Source organism: Lonchura striata, chromosome 9 (assembly GCF_046129695.1).
Source record: "Lonchura striata isolate bLonStr1 chromosome 9, bLonStr1.mat, whole genome shotgun sequence".
Taxonomy (NCBI): Eukaryota; Metazoa; Chordata; class Aves; order Passeriformes; family Estrildidae; genus Lonchura; species Lonchura striata.
Genome location: NC_134611.1, coordinates 10,911,270 through 10,928,125, shown reverse-complemented (window position 1 = coordinate 10,928,125; position 16,856 = coordinate 10,911,270). Strand labels below are relative to the sequence as shown.

Here is a 16,856-nt window from a genome sequence, read left to right as displayed (position 1 = left end):
AGGGCTCCAGCAGAACATTTTGCAAACAGTGGGGCTAAAGAGGCTGCCCCTCCTGACCCAGCACATGGTTTATTTAGAAGGGAGCACCGAGTTTAATTGTTCTGGAACTTATGGGAAGCCTTTCTGTTGCTTAGCTTGGAGTGTCTGGATGTATTTTTAGACAGCTTTGAAAAATTAAAAAAAATTGCAAGTATTCTGAGGTGATGAAGGGTGATTTCTTTTCCAGTAATCTAGCAAGAGATAACTTGTAAATATTGTGAGGGAAATTCTAGCTCTCAGATGATAAGAAAAGAGTATAAATATTCCTTTATAACTAATAAGGTGTGATAAATCTGCTAGGATCAGTAATATGCTTATGAAAAAAGAACAAACCACTTTCTGAAATCTGAAATCCTGGAAACTTTCAAGCTTTCCCTGGGATTTTAAACAAAAAAAAAAAATCACTGAAAAAAACCAAAATAAGTAAGCCTCAGAACCCAAGTTGGACCTGCTTACAGCCATCTATGTATGCCATGAAATTTTAAGGTAATAATGTAACAGTATAATGTAGTAAATTTGGCACTAGATTTTTACTGCTTGCAGATCACTGAACTGAGAAACAAATAAAATGAAAAAATTCTGAGGTTGTGCCTAAGCTGTTTCTTACAATGACCTTGAAAAAAAAAAATCTATTATCTTTTGCCTTTATCTCTCCTCCTGTAAAATGTGATAATAAACACTAGTTAGATCTTCTATCTTGGGATGGGACTCTGAGCAGAAAACAGCAAAACATTACAACCACTTTGCTATTGCTGGCCGAGTTCCCAAAGTCAACCTCACACTATATAACCCTGAAAACTTTACCAGAATTGCCCTAACTCTTCCAAACCTATCAAGTCACTACAAGTTGCATTTAAAGTTCTCCTTCCACCTCAGTTGACTTTCATTTTATCCATCCAAGTCAATTGCTTTCATCTCTACCCACATCCAAGGCAGCTCAGCTACTGGCCTGGGGAGCAAGTTCAGCTCTCTTGGGCAGTCCATGTCTGGTGCCATTATATGGAAATAGGGAATGGAAATAGGGAATGGAAATAGGGAATGGAAAAAACCATGGGTTTTTTTCCATTCCCTATTTCTTACAGATGTCATCCTTACTGAATAAAAACTTTGGTCCTTTGCGAAACCAAAAAAACAACCTTCATAATTATTTTATGGTTACTATGGTGTAACTGAATCCATGACCAGCTTCTGAATACTACTGGATTTTCACAGCTCTAACACACTTGTTTCCAGGGCACAGCTTTCTGAAGTTCACATCTCACATTCAAGGAAATCCTGTATTAAATAGGAGGAGGGGAAGAGAAGTCAAACAACCTCAGAGACACTGCAGTTCATGATTAGCTTCCAGATTTTCTGTTTCTGGCATGTGTAGTCATATTTAGATATAACAGGAAAAATTAAGAGACATTTTACAATGTTGCAGTTCTATAGATAGGATAAAAGAGTAGTTGACCAGTATTTTAAAACTACAACTGTTCCATTTGAAACAAAGATGAAAGATATTCCGCAGAATCTTGCACAAAGTGAAGGTAAACAATTAGTACTGCTCAAAAACTGTCCAGATTAAAGTCTCATTTATCACTAGAATAGTAACAAGATATATTTTTATGTATCTATATTTTAATAAAATTGACCTAAATTATATTTTTGCTTGACTACAAAACCTGTATTATGTCACTTAGGTTCAGAGTGGTTTTTATATTTTGATATTATAATCCCCTCCCAATGCAAAGTGTTAGGATACCAACATGAGAAATGAGTACAGAAGCATATTTTGAAACTGGAACTCAAAATATCAAGTATCTGTACTTAAAGGTATGTCTTAAAAAATATAATCCAATAAATAGATTTTATTGAGGCATTAGTGATCATTAAGCTCTCATGCATGTGGCTCATGCTGTCAGGCAGATCATATTAGTGATACTTGTAAATGCTGTGCATCTGCTAAAAAGTATCTCAGCCTCACTTACCAGAAGGTTTTCTAAACATTAATTCACATTTTTTGGTGTCTTCAAGAGAGATAGCTTTTATTAATTACATGTTAAATTAAAGCTACAAACAGCCTTTATTTATGTTAGCACAAGATTCTGTCAGTGGATATCTTTACTTCACTGCAGTGTACTTTCCAGTAACTAAAAGCTTCAAAATAAATGCTAATAACAAGTTTGGTTTGGACCTAAAATTGTGTACCAACCTTTGAAAGAAAGAACAAAAGGAAACCTTCAGTTTCATCTGTAAATATTAGGGCATTGAAATGTCAGCTTGTGCTTAAAACCTATATTTGGAGGGCAGAAACTTTTCAAGCATGAAATCCCTCCTTCAAGGAAGGCAAACTGAAATCAAAACCAAAACTAAAAAAGCAAACCTTTGGAAATGCACCATGCCATTTTCACTGCCATCACTCTCCTTCCCACACCTACGTGCTGCTTTGAGTGTCTTGATAATTTGCTGGAGAAGAGTTTTCCTTACCTGCAGAATTTCAGGGGAAACCACACAGTGGCAGTACTGTGAATGCAAACACTCTGTTCTGTTGTGCAGCAGCTGCTAAGAACTAAAATACAGTTTACCATCCTTGCTTATGGTTAAGTTGGCTGTTTCTTTTCTATATAGAAGAACCTGCAGTCAACATGTAATTTATTTCCTTTTTTCATCTCACTATCCAGAGGCCCCAGGCACAGTCACACATTTTACTCCAGGGTACTATTCTCCTGCCATTTGTATCCACTCCTTCACTTCTTCTACCCAGATATGTTTGCAAGGCCCAATTCCTTAGTGCAAACTTAGAATTCTTTGCCAAAAGAAAAGGAAAGGGAAACAAACTGAAGGAGCATCCCCATACGAAAATACCAAAACACCCACCCCAGACATTTATGATTCATCTAGGTTATTGGCTTCTGTACTTTCACAGCAGACAGAAACAAGTTGATGAGTATTAGAAATGACAATTCCAGAATGCTCTGTTCACTTTTCTGTGCTCTGAGAATCTTGTCAAAGACTGCAGCCACAGAGATGTTAACTTCTGATTTAAAGGAACCTCACATCAGCCGGGAAATTTCCACTTTTGTGGAAATTTCCTCCAGGTGAACATTCCCTGATTGCAAATAATTTTCTGGTTTTAAAAAACCCCAAATTTCAGGCAGGAATGTAACAGTTAACATGAACATGTCATCTTTAAGAGTGTGACACACAGCACAGGGTTTGTTGTTTGTTTGTTTGTTTTTTAACTTATACAGAAACCTCTATTTATATCCATAATTCCCCACCTAAATCAATTCCCCTTCATTTCACCAGGTACACACACAGTATTTCTCCCTTTTTTTTCCTCCTTTCAAAGTAAGAATCAGCTTTTTCCCTGCGGGGGTTAACACTCAGTGAATCTGAATGTGTTTCCTTCCCTACTTATCTTGACTTACTTTGCTTTTAGCTACAGAAGCTGCTCTTGAAGGCAAAGCCCTTCTGACTGCACATGCAGCAGCACTTTTCCCCTGGCTGAGTCATTCCTCAAGTTCACAGAGCTGAAACAAGCCAAACACTTCCTGGGCAGGATTGGCATCACATTCCTTTCCACCAGTACCCCCAGGATAGAGACAGTCCCTCAGGAGAGCCCAGGGAATTACATTTAATAAAACCTACACAGAAAAATACACATGCTACATGACTCCCTTTCATTGACTGAATGACATTTGAAAAAAACAACCATAAGAACATTAAAGTACCAGTACCATAGCAGATGGGGAAAAAAATTATTTTTCTTATCAAAGCTAAATTATTATATCACTTCTGATTGTGAAGCCATGAGGTACTGGTGTTTCTTAATTCCACTAGGAAAATAATAGGAGAGGATTTTATCACATCTTAAAAGGCACAGTAGGTTATTTTAACTTGGATATTCCTCAATTTCTTTCTATGGTAAATCTATCTTTTTAAGTTGAATCTCTTTATCTTGAGCTGAAATGTCCCTGCCTATAAATTTTGTAAATGGTATCACATATTTCCAATAAACAATTCCAAAAGAATTCTCCACCGAATGAAGTCAGCATTTTTTTACAGCAGCACCTCAGAAAGGCTTAAAAACAGTGATGCTTTCAAACAAAAAGCAAAGAGAAACACCATTTTCTTTCTCAATCTCATTAGCCTTAACATTCTCTGTTAGGGAAGTTACTAATTTTACCATATCATGACATTTAACTACTAGTCCAGTTAGCTGGTACAAGACCCTAATAAATTAACAACCAAACCTTAATAGAAGTCTAATCCTTGAGCTTTCTGCTCGTTACTGTGCCTCTCGTGGCACCGTTGTTTTGGGCCAGGCGGCAGCGGGGTGAGCACGCACACCTTGCCCAACACCAACAGTACCTCTGGTGGGACAGGGCGTGCCAGCAGGTCCCACATCCTCTCACCAGGGATGCCAACCTCTCACGGGGCTTGGCAGCATCTGTGCAAGAGCACAGAATGGGGAAAAAGCAGAGAATAAGCCTAGAAAAGGGCACAATGCAGCCCCTAAGGGAGGTGCCCCCAGGGCACAGCCGGACACACGCAGGGCACTTTCTTTCCAACAGAGTAGTCCAGAAAAAAATAAACACTTTATGGCTTCTTTGTCAAAATTTGTAACTTTTCCCACACACCCATCATGGCTGAAAGACAAAATCAGGCAGGGACTCACATGCTGCTGCAGTGTAGGAGATGAAGAATCCCTCCCTGGCTGGGATGTGTGAGGCTCCCTGCTGCCTCAGTGCCCCCGGCTGCCCTGAGGGGCTGCTTGGAACCACCTGAGGGTGGGGATGGGCTCACCCTGAGGGTGGGCACCTGCACTGCTCTCCTGCCACCCACCTGCTCTGCTCTCCCCTCGCACCTGCACTGCCCATCCCTCATCCACCTTCATGTCCCACCTGCACTGCCCATCCCTGACCCACCTGGATGTCCCACCTGCACTTCTCACCCCTCACCCACCTCCATGGCCTTGCTGTGGGCATGTCCAGCCTGGGAATGCCACCACAGGTACCGGGAAATGCCCCAGACCAGCTGCCCAATACCCTGGGAGCCCATAAAGGTAAAGCAGCCCTGCATCCCTGCAAAAGGCAGGGAACCTGCAAGGAAACCCGAGGGTGGTAATGAAAGCACTGTGCTGTTCAGACCTCTACCAAAATTCCGTGGTTTCCAAAGGGATGCTGTTCCAGCCAAGCACTGCCCAGATCACTCTCTCAGCACAGCCCTTGCCCTCCCCAGCAGCACTCTGATTTTCCAGAGACAGGGAACTGTCAGCAAAGCTGCCAGCTTTCCACTGAGAGCCTGGAGCCTCACCTTTCCATTACCCAAAACATCTGACAGCCAGTTATCCTCGTGCTGCCTGAGCAGTACTAGACAGAATGATTGGAATTAGTATTTGCTGCCAAAAAATATTGGATACTTTCTAATCACACCAGGAGAGCTCTTGCTAGGTTTTCAATCTCACAGATGCCTAATATAGTGAAGCAGGAAGACGAAGTTTCACTTTCAAGCTGGAATTCAATAATCCTACTTGAAGCAGTTTTAAAAACAAACTTTAACCACTGCCTCAGCATCTAGAGATACAGGAAAGATCTTATCCCTATTGTATTATCATTAATTTTTAATTCTCTCAAACCTGTGCCGTATCATACAGAAGTTAATTCATATCCTATCCCTAGTAATCACAGCATAAAACCCAGGTTTTTATCTTTTGGGTTTGTATACAACTCTTGAATCCCATGAGTCCAAGTTCAATATACAGCACCTATTATTTTAATGTTCTGATCCTGCATTATCACTTGCCATACTTATTTACTGCTTATTTTCTCTACAGTTCTCAATTTCCACAGTACAGCAAAATGGTTTTTTCTTCTATTTTATTTTCTATTAAAAGAGAAATTGAACTCATTGCTTTGACTTTTACCATGGCACCTCGAATATAAGGCAAGCGCCTGGTAACAGTCTCACTTTTATCAGAAGTTCACACCTTTTCCTCTGCACTCAACATTGTTTCTTCACAGGAAATTAATAAAAAACTTTCTTGCTAATGATTTGAACAAATATTTAAAAATATTAGGCTGGATGTTTCATCCCTAACTTTGCTTAGAATTGTATTTCTGATGTATTGCACATTCTACACTTTTATGTCATATGTAAATTTAAACAGGACTATGTATTTTTAAAAACCTGTGTTGAAAGATCTTTAAAGTTGCAAGACTAAGTGAAGGAAAGCCAAAATTTAACCTGACTGTGCTGCGTCCTGGTGCATTCTCAATTATATTATGTCATAGGTTATTACATCTTGTTAAATTCAACTTGTCTAGCACTCTTCAGACCATTAAAAGATTCTTAAAGAGATGTTACATTTTCTGATTACAGTTTTTGGCTCTTATTTGTGTAGTCTTGTGTTAACAGTCTGATTTTCAAGTACATTTCTTGGTGACACTCAGCTTTGTCTGTGTAGAGCTCTTACTACTAAGTACTTACAGCTGATAAATGCCATTCTTAACAGAGGTGATTTTCATTCTGCTTCACTCCATTAGTCCAAAGTATAAAATTGCAATGAAAAGCTGCAATGTCCTCTTGGTAGTTTGACTCTACTTTGAGCTCAGTGCTGCCCATATTTATCTAACTTACAGACTCATTTCAGGGGAAAAAAAAAGCTTCAATTTTATGTACTTTTTGTTAAACCTGCCAAGGTTAGGGACCCAGTTCTGTGAACACTTTTCATGCAATCAGTTCCACCAAATGCCCATCACCTGAGGAGAGAGAATGACCTGTTCCAGGATGGGATATAATGTACAACTCTGGTCATATTTTGCAGCTATTAAACTCAATACCATGGACTGTAGTGGGAAAAACCTACAATTCAGTTGTTTTAAACTGCCACAAAATCTCCCAACTGCAAATTTCATTGTGGTTTGCACCAGTGATGGGGAGCTCTTTTCACACAACAGTATACTTTTAAGATTTTTTGAATTTCTCATCAGAACCCCAGTAATTAAGTATTTATAGATGACAAAAATGCACCTAACAGGAACAAACCCATTTGTTTCCTATGTGCTTCAAACCTTTCATGAATAAAATAGTACCAAGGGTAACCTTTCATGAATACAACCTTAGGGATCACAGAGTGCCCTCAATCAATGCAGGGAACTCATGTTGACAGAGTATATGGGAAACAGATTGAGGTATTAAAGCACATAGCCTCTGGTGTTTTAGATGTAAATACTATAACCATCAAATATTTAGACTCTTATGTAAGCAGTATGTCATTTTTTAAACAGTTACTGCTTGGAATAAATCTTTAAGGATGGAATTTTCAGAAGTGCTCAGTATTGGCCTAACTTTGCTCTTACTGAAATCAATCATAAAATTTTCACAACTTTAGAAAAGGACTTTGTCTGTTTATATGTTTCCACAGCACTAAGCACAATAAGTCTTGATCCTGGCTGGGGCCTTTTGACTCTGCTGTAATCTAAATAAATTGATTTATAGGAGATCAGTTAGATAAATGATGAGGAAACACTCACATACATATAAAACAGCTAGGGTTTTTCATGATGGCATAGCAGCTGTGGAACTTCTTCATCATTTTCTCTTTGAATCCTAAAACTCATTTGCCTTTCTTTATATTAATTTCTTTGTTATTAGATTTCTCCAATATAATTCCATCTTAAATTTGCAGTGAAGTATCCCTCCAATAAAATGTAACTTACTTTCTTGACACAAATCCCATTTAATCTACACAATAAACACATTAATTTTGGGATCTGACTCATACAGTGTTTCAGCAGAATATAATCTCTCCTCTATTTCCACCAAAGCTGTTGTTAATAACTGTGATATGGAATCTCCTTTCTACTTCCAGGAATAACCACCTTTGCTGGGCTGGGAAAGAGGGAGTGTGTTTCTTTTATAGGTTTGTAGAGTACTTAGAGCTGTTTCTTTTGTTATTTTGCAAGATGCACACAAACATTAATTTACCCAGGGATTGGCAGTTATTTCACTTTACATGCCAACCTGAAACCTGTCTAAAATGATCCTATTTTCTTCCAAAGAGCTGCACTAAGACCACACAAAACTGCTTTTCACTCAACGCGGGATTTCAAACGGTCGATACTGAAATACCTTTCTCCCTATTTTCTCCAAATAAAATGCTACAAGTTATTGAAATGAAGACTGTGCTTCCACAGACAATTCTCAAGGAATTTTTGTGGGAGCTGCTACCCCCATTCCCTTGTCCCTGATTCAGGCACTTATTCCCAACTCCCTTGCTGCTCCTGTGGTTGGAGCTGTACAGCTGATTTTGGATCTCTGCGATGACCCTGACCAAGATTAAGTCTTCTTTCTCTTCGTTTAAAGTTTGGTTTTACCCTGGGCCCACTCCCATCCTGGTGCTCCTGTGCAGAACTGCACCAGGATGAGGGAGGGAGCAGCTCTGAGGAGCTGGAGCTGCACCTGGCAGGGGCTGCATCAACACCCACCTGTGCCACGGGACACGTTCCTGAGCCTGCAAAAGCACTCTCACCACATCCCTCAGGAAAGCAGGAGCAAGCACACATGGCATTACAGAGCTGGCAAAAGAACAAACCTCCAAGGGTAGCCAAAGTTGTAAAATAGGCCAAGGAAGGAATCAGGTAATGCTAACAGCTTGTTCATCTTCTTCACCTAAATTCAGGTGATGTTATCACTAGCCCCAGCCTGCTACATATTTTATAGTAAGCAAATTTAGTCTTTCAGATTAGCAAGCTATATATATATTTAGTGCTTTATTCTCAAACTGTTTCACCACAAATGACAGCTCATTTCACAAACAGCTTATCTTATGGCTAAAGATATATAAATACATACTAAAAATGCTGCTGAAAGTCTCAGAATGTATAATGCAGCCTGGTAGACATGGTAGTGATTGTAACACTGCATTGTAGACACAAATGTTAAAGAAACTTGGCAAGAAGCAACACATTTTAGCTACTCAAAATTCAGATTTTCTCAGACTTGTCCCCTTCTGATGAATGGAACATATGGGAGTATTGTTCATAAAACTTACATTGCTTTTCTTGATGTCTACCAAAATTCCTCATCATGAAAATATTTACCAAGATACATACAGATTCAAATTTGAATTAATTACCCAGAAGTTTTTCTGTGCTTCCAGGTTTGCTGGGAAAGAAAAACGCTTCAGAAGCAATGTGTTGTGAGCATTTAGCAGTAGATGTTTTAGCAGCAGAGGTAGCAGAGTGCTTGCTGGGGAAGGGAGCTACCCAGTTAAAAGCCATCACTGCTGAGTGAGATAAAAGACAGGGAAGAAAGCAACTGCTTTGCCAAGAAGCAGTTTGGAATCTGACATTGTAAACAAAACACATTTAGATCTAGACATAAATCCTCCTTATGCTGAAGGCTCAATAATATTTTAGCTAGCATGGTTACTTACAAACAGTTCCTGAAATACAGCATCAAAACTGCAGAACAGCCTTTAACCTTGTGTTCATCCACTCAAGAGCCATGTTATTTATTATCCTTTATCCCTTAATTATAGGGACTTCACCTACTGCTCTCTGCTCATTTGAAATGCAGAATAAAATACAATGGATGTCTAAAGACTTAACAGGTGTCAACCAGATATTTGCCAGCTACTGCTACTATTCTACTGGGAGGAGTTGCTGTTCTATAAATACTAATTAGAGTTTTGCACATGATCTTGCTGAAATACCTAAGGTGATGAGTGGCCAGTTGTTACTTTTAAAAGATTAGCACAATTTGAAAAACTAATGTCCCCAATGAGGCAATGCTCACACTGAATAATCAAGAGTTATAGCTGTTCTCTGCCCAAAGGGAATATTTGCTCACTTCATCATTTGGAAAATCTGCTGCCTCTCGAACAATTCACTCTTCTATTTAACTTTGAGAAACTTGTAAAACTTTGTGCAATCAATAAATTGGTACAGTATATGTACTTAGATGGTCTTCCACTGCTCTGCCCACATGGCAGGCTTTTCTAGAAACTACCTTTACTTTTAAAGAAAGAGCTCTTAGTGTGAAATCATGATTAAGAAACTGCAACCAAATAATGTACTTAAATCAAGCGGCAAAAAAAATAAGATTACAGAATAAAGTCCATAAACACAGCAAAAATTCAATTTCCTCAAATCCATCTCACTTCAAATTCTTCACATTCACTAAACAGGAAAAATAGACACAGGCAAATCAGGACAGGTCTCTATGATACTGAGGTTTTATATTAAAAATTTATATATAGTAATTTTTCATTTTAAAATACCCTCCAATTCTCTAAAATCTTGGTGCAGTATAGCTGAAAAAGTTAATTTTAAGCAAAATGTTAAAGTGACATGGCTCATTTCCTTGGTTTGTAAAGAAATCTTGAGTTTTATCTTGTTCATTCTGCTATGGAATGCAACTGATGTCACAAGGTGTGACACAATGCTGTATTTCTATATGTGACCTGTGCTTCAATGCAGTGCAATTTGATTCAACTGATACAATCCCTTACTATTTAGTGTCCATGGCTATGTGTGGGAAAAACATATAGATCATTTCAATCAGGATTTTTTTCCAGGCTTTAATTTTTTTTTTTAAGAAATCTTTTTTCTTTACAGTGAAACCTATATTTTCCTTATCCCTCAAGGATATCCCTACTGCTTCCTCTTTTCCAGTAGCTCATTACTGGAAATGTTTGGCCTTGCTTCAAAAGAGAAGAATATGTCAACACCAGAACATCTGTGTCCACATGGAGTGCTTTGATGACAGTGATAGACTCCATTTACATCAGTAACACTGAGCTGAACCTTGATGCTGTCTGCATTTAAAGATCTTACCCCACAGGGCAAGAGAATACAGGTCAAAAACGTTGATCTCTGTTTGACACACTCTCTACTTCAAGAGCACTTGGCAGCAATTTGTTCCAGAGTCAAGAATCAAACTCACAAAGTGTTGCAAAGCTCGGAGCCATGTTTGCATAACCACATTCAAAACAAATATTAAAATTCACAGTCCCTGGAGGCCAATCTACTTTTGATATGCAGGGGTTGGTGAGCAATACAGTAAAATTCTAGCCTGAATATAGGAGGAGTTTTCATTTAAATCAAAAAGCCATAACTTGGGCTTGAACATCTGTTATTAAGAGGGATAATGTACCTATGCCTCTCAAATGCAAAAAGGAAAACAGGCACTTTATCATCTAAAATCAAAACTGACTATCTAAAAAGGGAGTGGAATAGCTATGTGTGACACAGAGCTGTGCCTATCAGTGTGGCCAGAGGAAGCTGGTTGAATTTTGGTACAGAACAAATGCCTCCACAGGTAGGCACAATAATAATTAATTCCCCAAATCTTTCATACAGAGGAATTCAGAGATGAAGTCTGAGCTACAGAGTATTTGTAGCCCATGGCTACTGGTAATCTTCCTTTTAACTGGATTTTAAAACCTTTAGAGTTTCTTCAGCTTTTCGTAGTTAATATATAATTTTCTAATTTAATTGCATTGTGTCCACTAAACTGCTAGGCTGACATAAACCCTAATATGAGGTGGAGAGTTCCAATAGTTTCCTTCCACACATTCCTTCCCCTCGTGTAGAGCTCAGCACTTTTGCAGCATTGAATGATCCATTATTGCTTACAAGACTAATACATACAAAACATCAAACAGGAGCCAATCAATGCAGCTGGATATTGCCCTGCTCGTGTTCAAGGACCACAGCCACCTGTGTGCTGCAATAGCAGCTGCAAGAACTGGCAAATCCTATTTCAGCAAACAGAGAAAGAGAAAATTTTGTTTACAGGTTGCACTAGAATGCCATGGAAACAGATACAGAGGTAACTGTGAAAGGCGTAATCCAAATGGAAGACAGCCCTGATAGAGCTCATATATCCAAAAATAATATATATGTTTTCCCACTTGGCAAACACATGCATAAATCCTATTAAAATCAAGACAGAAAATTATACTGAGTAGACCCCAATATCACTAAGGTCCCTGATAACAGTATGAATTAATGTGCACCTTCAAAGCAGAGCAAGATGTTTTTATATGCAGACTATTAGGAAAAAATAAAAATATCTTAATAGAATAATCATCTTTTTAAAGAAAAAAAATTACATCTTGAATTTTTGAAACAGGATTAAAATGTGGTAGTAGCCCTGTAAAAGGAAGCTGCTCAGCACCTGCTGCCTACACTGTGCCTGGCTTCAGGCAATGTTATTCATTCCTCACTTTCATGGGAGCAAAATGCATCCTCTAAAAATATAAAACACAAAAATAAATAGATCTCTGGGGAAATTGAAGAGAAATCTGTTTTAAAAATAGTGAAGGAGCCTGTAGTCTAAAAAAAATAAGTCCATTTTGCATTGTTTTGTAAGATTTACACTTTAATTTGAAACCAAAGTAAGGCATAAAATTTGTATGAAAGCAATATCTGATTTATAGATAAACTTAAAACACAATTCACTTAGCTGCAACTACCAGACCCCAGTGAGAGAAGCAAAAGATTTTGAAAGATGATTAAAATATGTTTGATAAATGTGGCCCTGAAATGCCCCAAAAGATTTTTCTGAAGTTAAATAGTAAACACAATTAACATGGCTTTTGCTACAAAAACACTAAATGCAATGGATTTTTTAAATTAATTTTCAATGTCATTACATGTTCCTATTGAGCTGGAATTGACTCAATCCACTAACTGTACTATGAGATAGTCTTCTTGTTCATATGACCTTATCTAGACAAAAAGCCAAATATCCGTTCTGTTGGTCTTATGAAGAGGAAGCCACACAATGAGAACACTCTTATGACCACCATTTCCATCTTGTGAGTGGAAAATTTGTGACAGTTGAAGCATTTAAGAAAGATATATTCATAAAGCCCAGATAATGTCCAGCTTGATCAAATGTATTACTAATTAACCAATAAAAAGTAGCAGCTGGGAAGGCTGACAAGAATAACTTACTGTACACCTCTGGCCTAACCTCACTATCCATATTCAAACAAGTCTCCTGGCAAAGGCAAATCAAATAATTCTTGGGAGTCTTGCATGCATTCAGACTCACTAGATTTACATATTATTATTCACAGTAGATGTTTCATTACATTTACTTTGAGAAAATGAACAATCTATATGGGTATCCACATGTTTAATATGCACACGAGCTCCCATCTTGTACGTTTCATGTAGATGATGAGGTTGGTTGGCCTCCCTCTGCCTTAGACCGGGCACTGCTCATTCAGATGAGGTCAACTCACTTGGGAGAGCTCACATTCCTCCACCAAACTCCAGACACCCCAAAATAGGCAGAACGATTCCAAGAAGCTTTTAAAAACCAGACCAACCCCAGTCCATGTCCCATAATATTTGCAGGGGTTCTTTTGGAGATTAATGCAGGCCAAAAATGGTACAATTGCTGTCCTAAGAACTGGACAGTCACTGAAAAACAATTTTCCCCAAGCCCTGACTGCTCAGTTTGCTCAAATGGACATCCCTTCAGTCACGGCACCTGAAACAAGACACTACGAGGGGCCTCCAGAATCCACATTCACATCTGCTCCAAAGAGAACCTGTCCTCACAACACTGCTGTACAAGGCTCTCATACCCTCAGGTAAGAGTGCTCCTCAGCCATGGAGTCTTTGGTACAAAACCTCATTAATTCTTTGAGAGAATAACTCACCATTTTGGTCGGCTTGTGGATTTCACCATTGGAGCCATCCCATCTCTGTAGAGGCTTTTTGTTTTACTGAAGTTGACAACATTGAAAATTACTCTCTGGAGGGGAAAAAAAGGAAAAGAAAAGACATCAGGTATAAATTCTGAAAGACTTTTGACATGTGTTGTCTATACCAGATGCATAAAAATATACACAGATAACATATGCAATAGATGTGTACCTCATGAATTATTGTTATTCTCCATAGACTCAGATAATGTATATCCTGTCTGTTCCAGGTATTTAAAATGTCCAAGTTGTTTCACACTGCATTGATACATATGAAATATATGTTTTTAATTTAGCACACTGATTTTTCAGTAGGAATCCTAGCCAGAGGAAAAAAAACTAGTCCAGTGTGCTGCAGTTAACATCACAGAGGTGGATGGAAAGCTGGGAGATGGGGTAATATTCCTTGTGAAAACCTTCTAACTGCTTCACAGAACCATAGGATAGAAATATAGAATTGCTGAAGCTGGAAAAGACTTCCAAGATCAAGTCCAACCATTAATTCAGCACTGTCAAGTGCTGTCCCTGAGCACCACATCCACATCCCTCTGGATTCTCTTCCTTTTCCCTGGAAAAAGGAAGAATTTTCCTTTGCAAAAAGTGTACAGGATACCTACACAGAAATTGCACATGGCCATGAGTTGTTTGAATATGATAGATAAGAAAATATTCTAAATCTGATCTTAGTTTAAACTAAAAGTTTGGGGAAACTGAAGATGATATTTAATAGGTCAAGGGAAGAGTAGAATGTAGATTTTTAAGGGTAATGGACTGATACTGAAAGCAAATTAATGCAGGGGAAAGACAAGAGAAAAGAGACAAAACCTTTTTCCTTACCATCTGTCTGCTTCAAGTCATTTCATACAAAATTACTTATTCTGTCTCTGTTAAGAAAGTCTAAATTGGATCTAGCTCATCTCATGGAGTACCCTGAGTTTTCAGATGGCAAATGCAGTATCCCTCATTTGTTGTACTCTTTTGATACCCAGTGTTGATGTACTCCAAGAAAACAAAATATGAAGTCTAAATTAGTTTCTATAAACAGTCCACAATATAGTGATAAATTCATTTTATATGAATCTCTTTACATTTGTTTTTTAAAGGTGGAAGTGAAGACAAAGCACTAAAAATTATATTCATTCTTTTCTTTAAGAACTATTGTAATGTTGGCATCCTTCATAGTGATCCATGAGAAGCCTAAATACTGATTGATCACTGTTTAAAAATCTAACAATTTTTGACTAAAACAATAAGCTTTCATATGTAAAACTTTGCAAAAACAAATCTGGACCTTCCAGGCAGTCTGCTCAGGCAATAGGGAGTGAGAAGATTAAAGTGAAAGGAATGAGCAGTGGGACACAAAAAGGAATCAGGCACATTTATGCTTTCATATGGGGCAGGTAGGAAGCCAGGTAACTGCATAGCCCTAAGTGGCTCTGTACTCAAGAAAAATTAAACTAGTTTTTTTGAGATAAGGTATTGCTGAAGATTTTGTGAATGGGAGTACATACTTCTATGCTGCAAATTCTGCCAATCAGTAAAAGCAAAATCTAAAAATAACCTGTAGGTTTGACTAGAACTGACATGAAAAGCTAGCAAGTTGAGAAAATCACTTTTTTGAAGGTGGTAATTCAATTTTGCACCAAAGCCAGTAGGGAAACTACATATCCCTGCACAAGAGTTTTCCTATATTTTGAGATTTTCTAATGGTCATAAGATGAACTTATTTTTATAACTCTGTATAAAAGAATGCACTTAAATTTACAAAATTTTATGTTTGTAATTTTAAGTATTTAGGATATTGCTTATCAGATGAAATATCCACTTTGGGAGGTCTCTAGTTATTTTCCATCTTACATTTATAATGGATGGCTTTAAGTTAGAAAATGGTATTCAGGTCTATACATGCTTTATGCTTTACATGGAAACATTTCCCTCTATTAGAATGCTCAGATTTTCCTCTGTTACTTAACTCTGTTCACATTTTTGAAAACAAATTAAGTTGCAACAAATTGGTTTGTTAATCTTGATGTTTGCATGGAGTGAATGAAACAAACAAGATCTCCAAACCAATTGCCTTAAACTTTGGATGCAATCATGTCACTGTTGGAAAGGGAAAGTTGCTAATTTTGTTACATACTGACTCAGAGCAGACAGCTGGTAGAGAATGTTCTTATTCCAATCAAGCTTATTTTGTATAATGAGTTGGGCAAATGTACACAACTGGGTAAGCAATGTATATAAAAACAAAAATATGCAGCTCATTTAACAAAACACTGCCGATTATAGCGTTTCGAGCGCTCAGCAATGCGTGCAATTCCCCCAGCATGGCACCGAGAGAGATTGGCAGAACCAAAAATTTAACAGCACAGAGCAGAACTTTATCAACACACCACTGAAGTAATAAAGCACACAAACCAAAGCACTCAAATGAGCAGCTGAACTCCGTCAAGTATTCCTGGTGATGGTTAAAATAGTCCATGCAGCTCAGCCAGTGGAGTGTGCAAAAATGTAATGACTACAGGATACACACTGGATACACACGCTGGAAAAATATGCAGCTTGCTCAATAAGGTATGCAAACAGCTTTGAACTGAATGTTGTCATAAAAGGCTGTGATACAGCAATCAAAGTTTTGCTGAACAAATCTAATTTTTAGTCTAATTTCTGTCTATACTTATATCCTTTAACACGCCAGTTATGCAGTGTAAAGAGCAAAAGGACTAGAAACAAACTGAACATGTTAAAACACCTTTTTGAAAGAAAATTATCACTATTCTGAATTATTATACGAGTTATAGAGATGTACAAGATTGTCATCTTATAAGCAATATAACTGAGATACTCCAAAATGCATATTCAAGAATTTAAGAAATGTCAAGTTAAGGAAATAAAACTAGATTAAATGTACTTAAAATTCCCTAGAAATTGTTCTGGTCTCCACAGAATCAATACTAAGAAAAATTTTTACAATAAAAATACTTGGGTATTTGGGAGTGTATGAATACCACTAAAAGAAACAATATTCAAACTGATGCTGTACCAGAAATTATAATTCTGTGCTCTCACTTCAGATTCTGGAAAAAATCTTAAATCTATTGCA

The 16,856-nt window shown here is 37.8% G+C and overlaps 1 protein-coding gene across 2 annotated transcripts in view; it reads right to left on the bottom strand.

Annotated features, from left to right (window-relative positions):
- LOC110469882 (BEN domain-containing protein 5) overlaps positions 1-16,856 on the bottom strand; it is an 876,525-nt gene that overhangs the window by 647,673 nt on the left and 211,996 nt on the right. For both annotated transcript variants that reach the window (XM_077785357.1, XM_021529103.3), the window contains exon 4: positions 13,709-13,803. In XM_077785357.1, the coding sequence (XP_077641483.1) occupies positions 13,709-13,803 (95 nt within the window). The remainder of the gene's footprint in view (positions 1-13,708; positions 13,804-16,856) is intronic.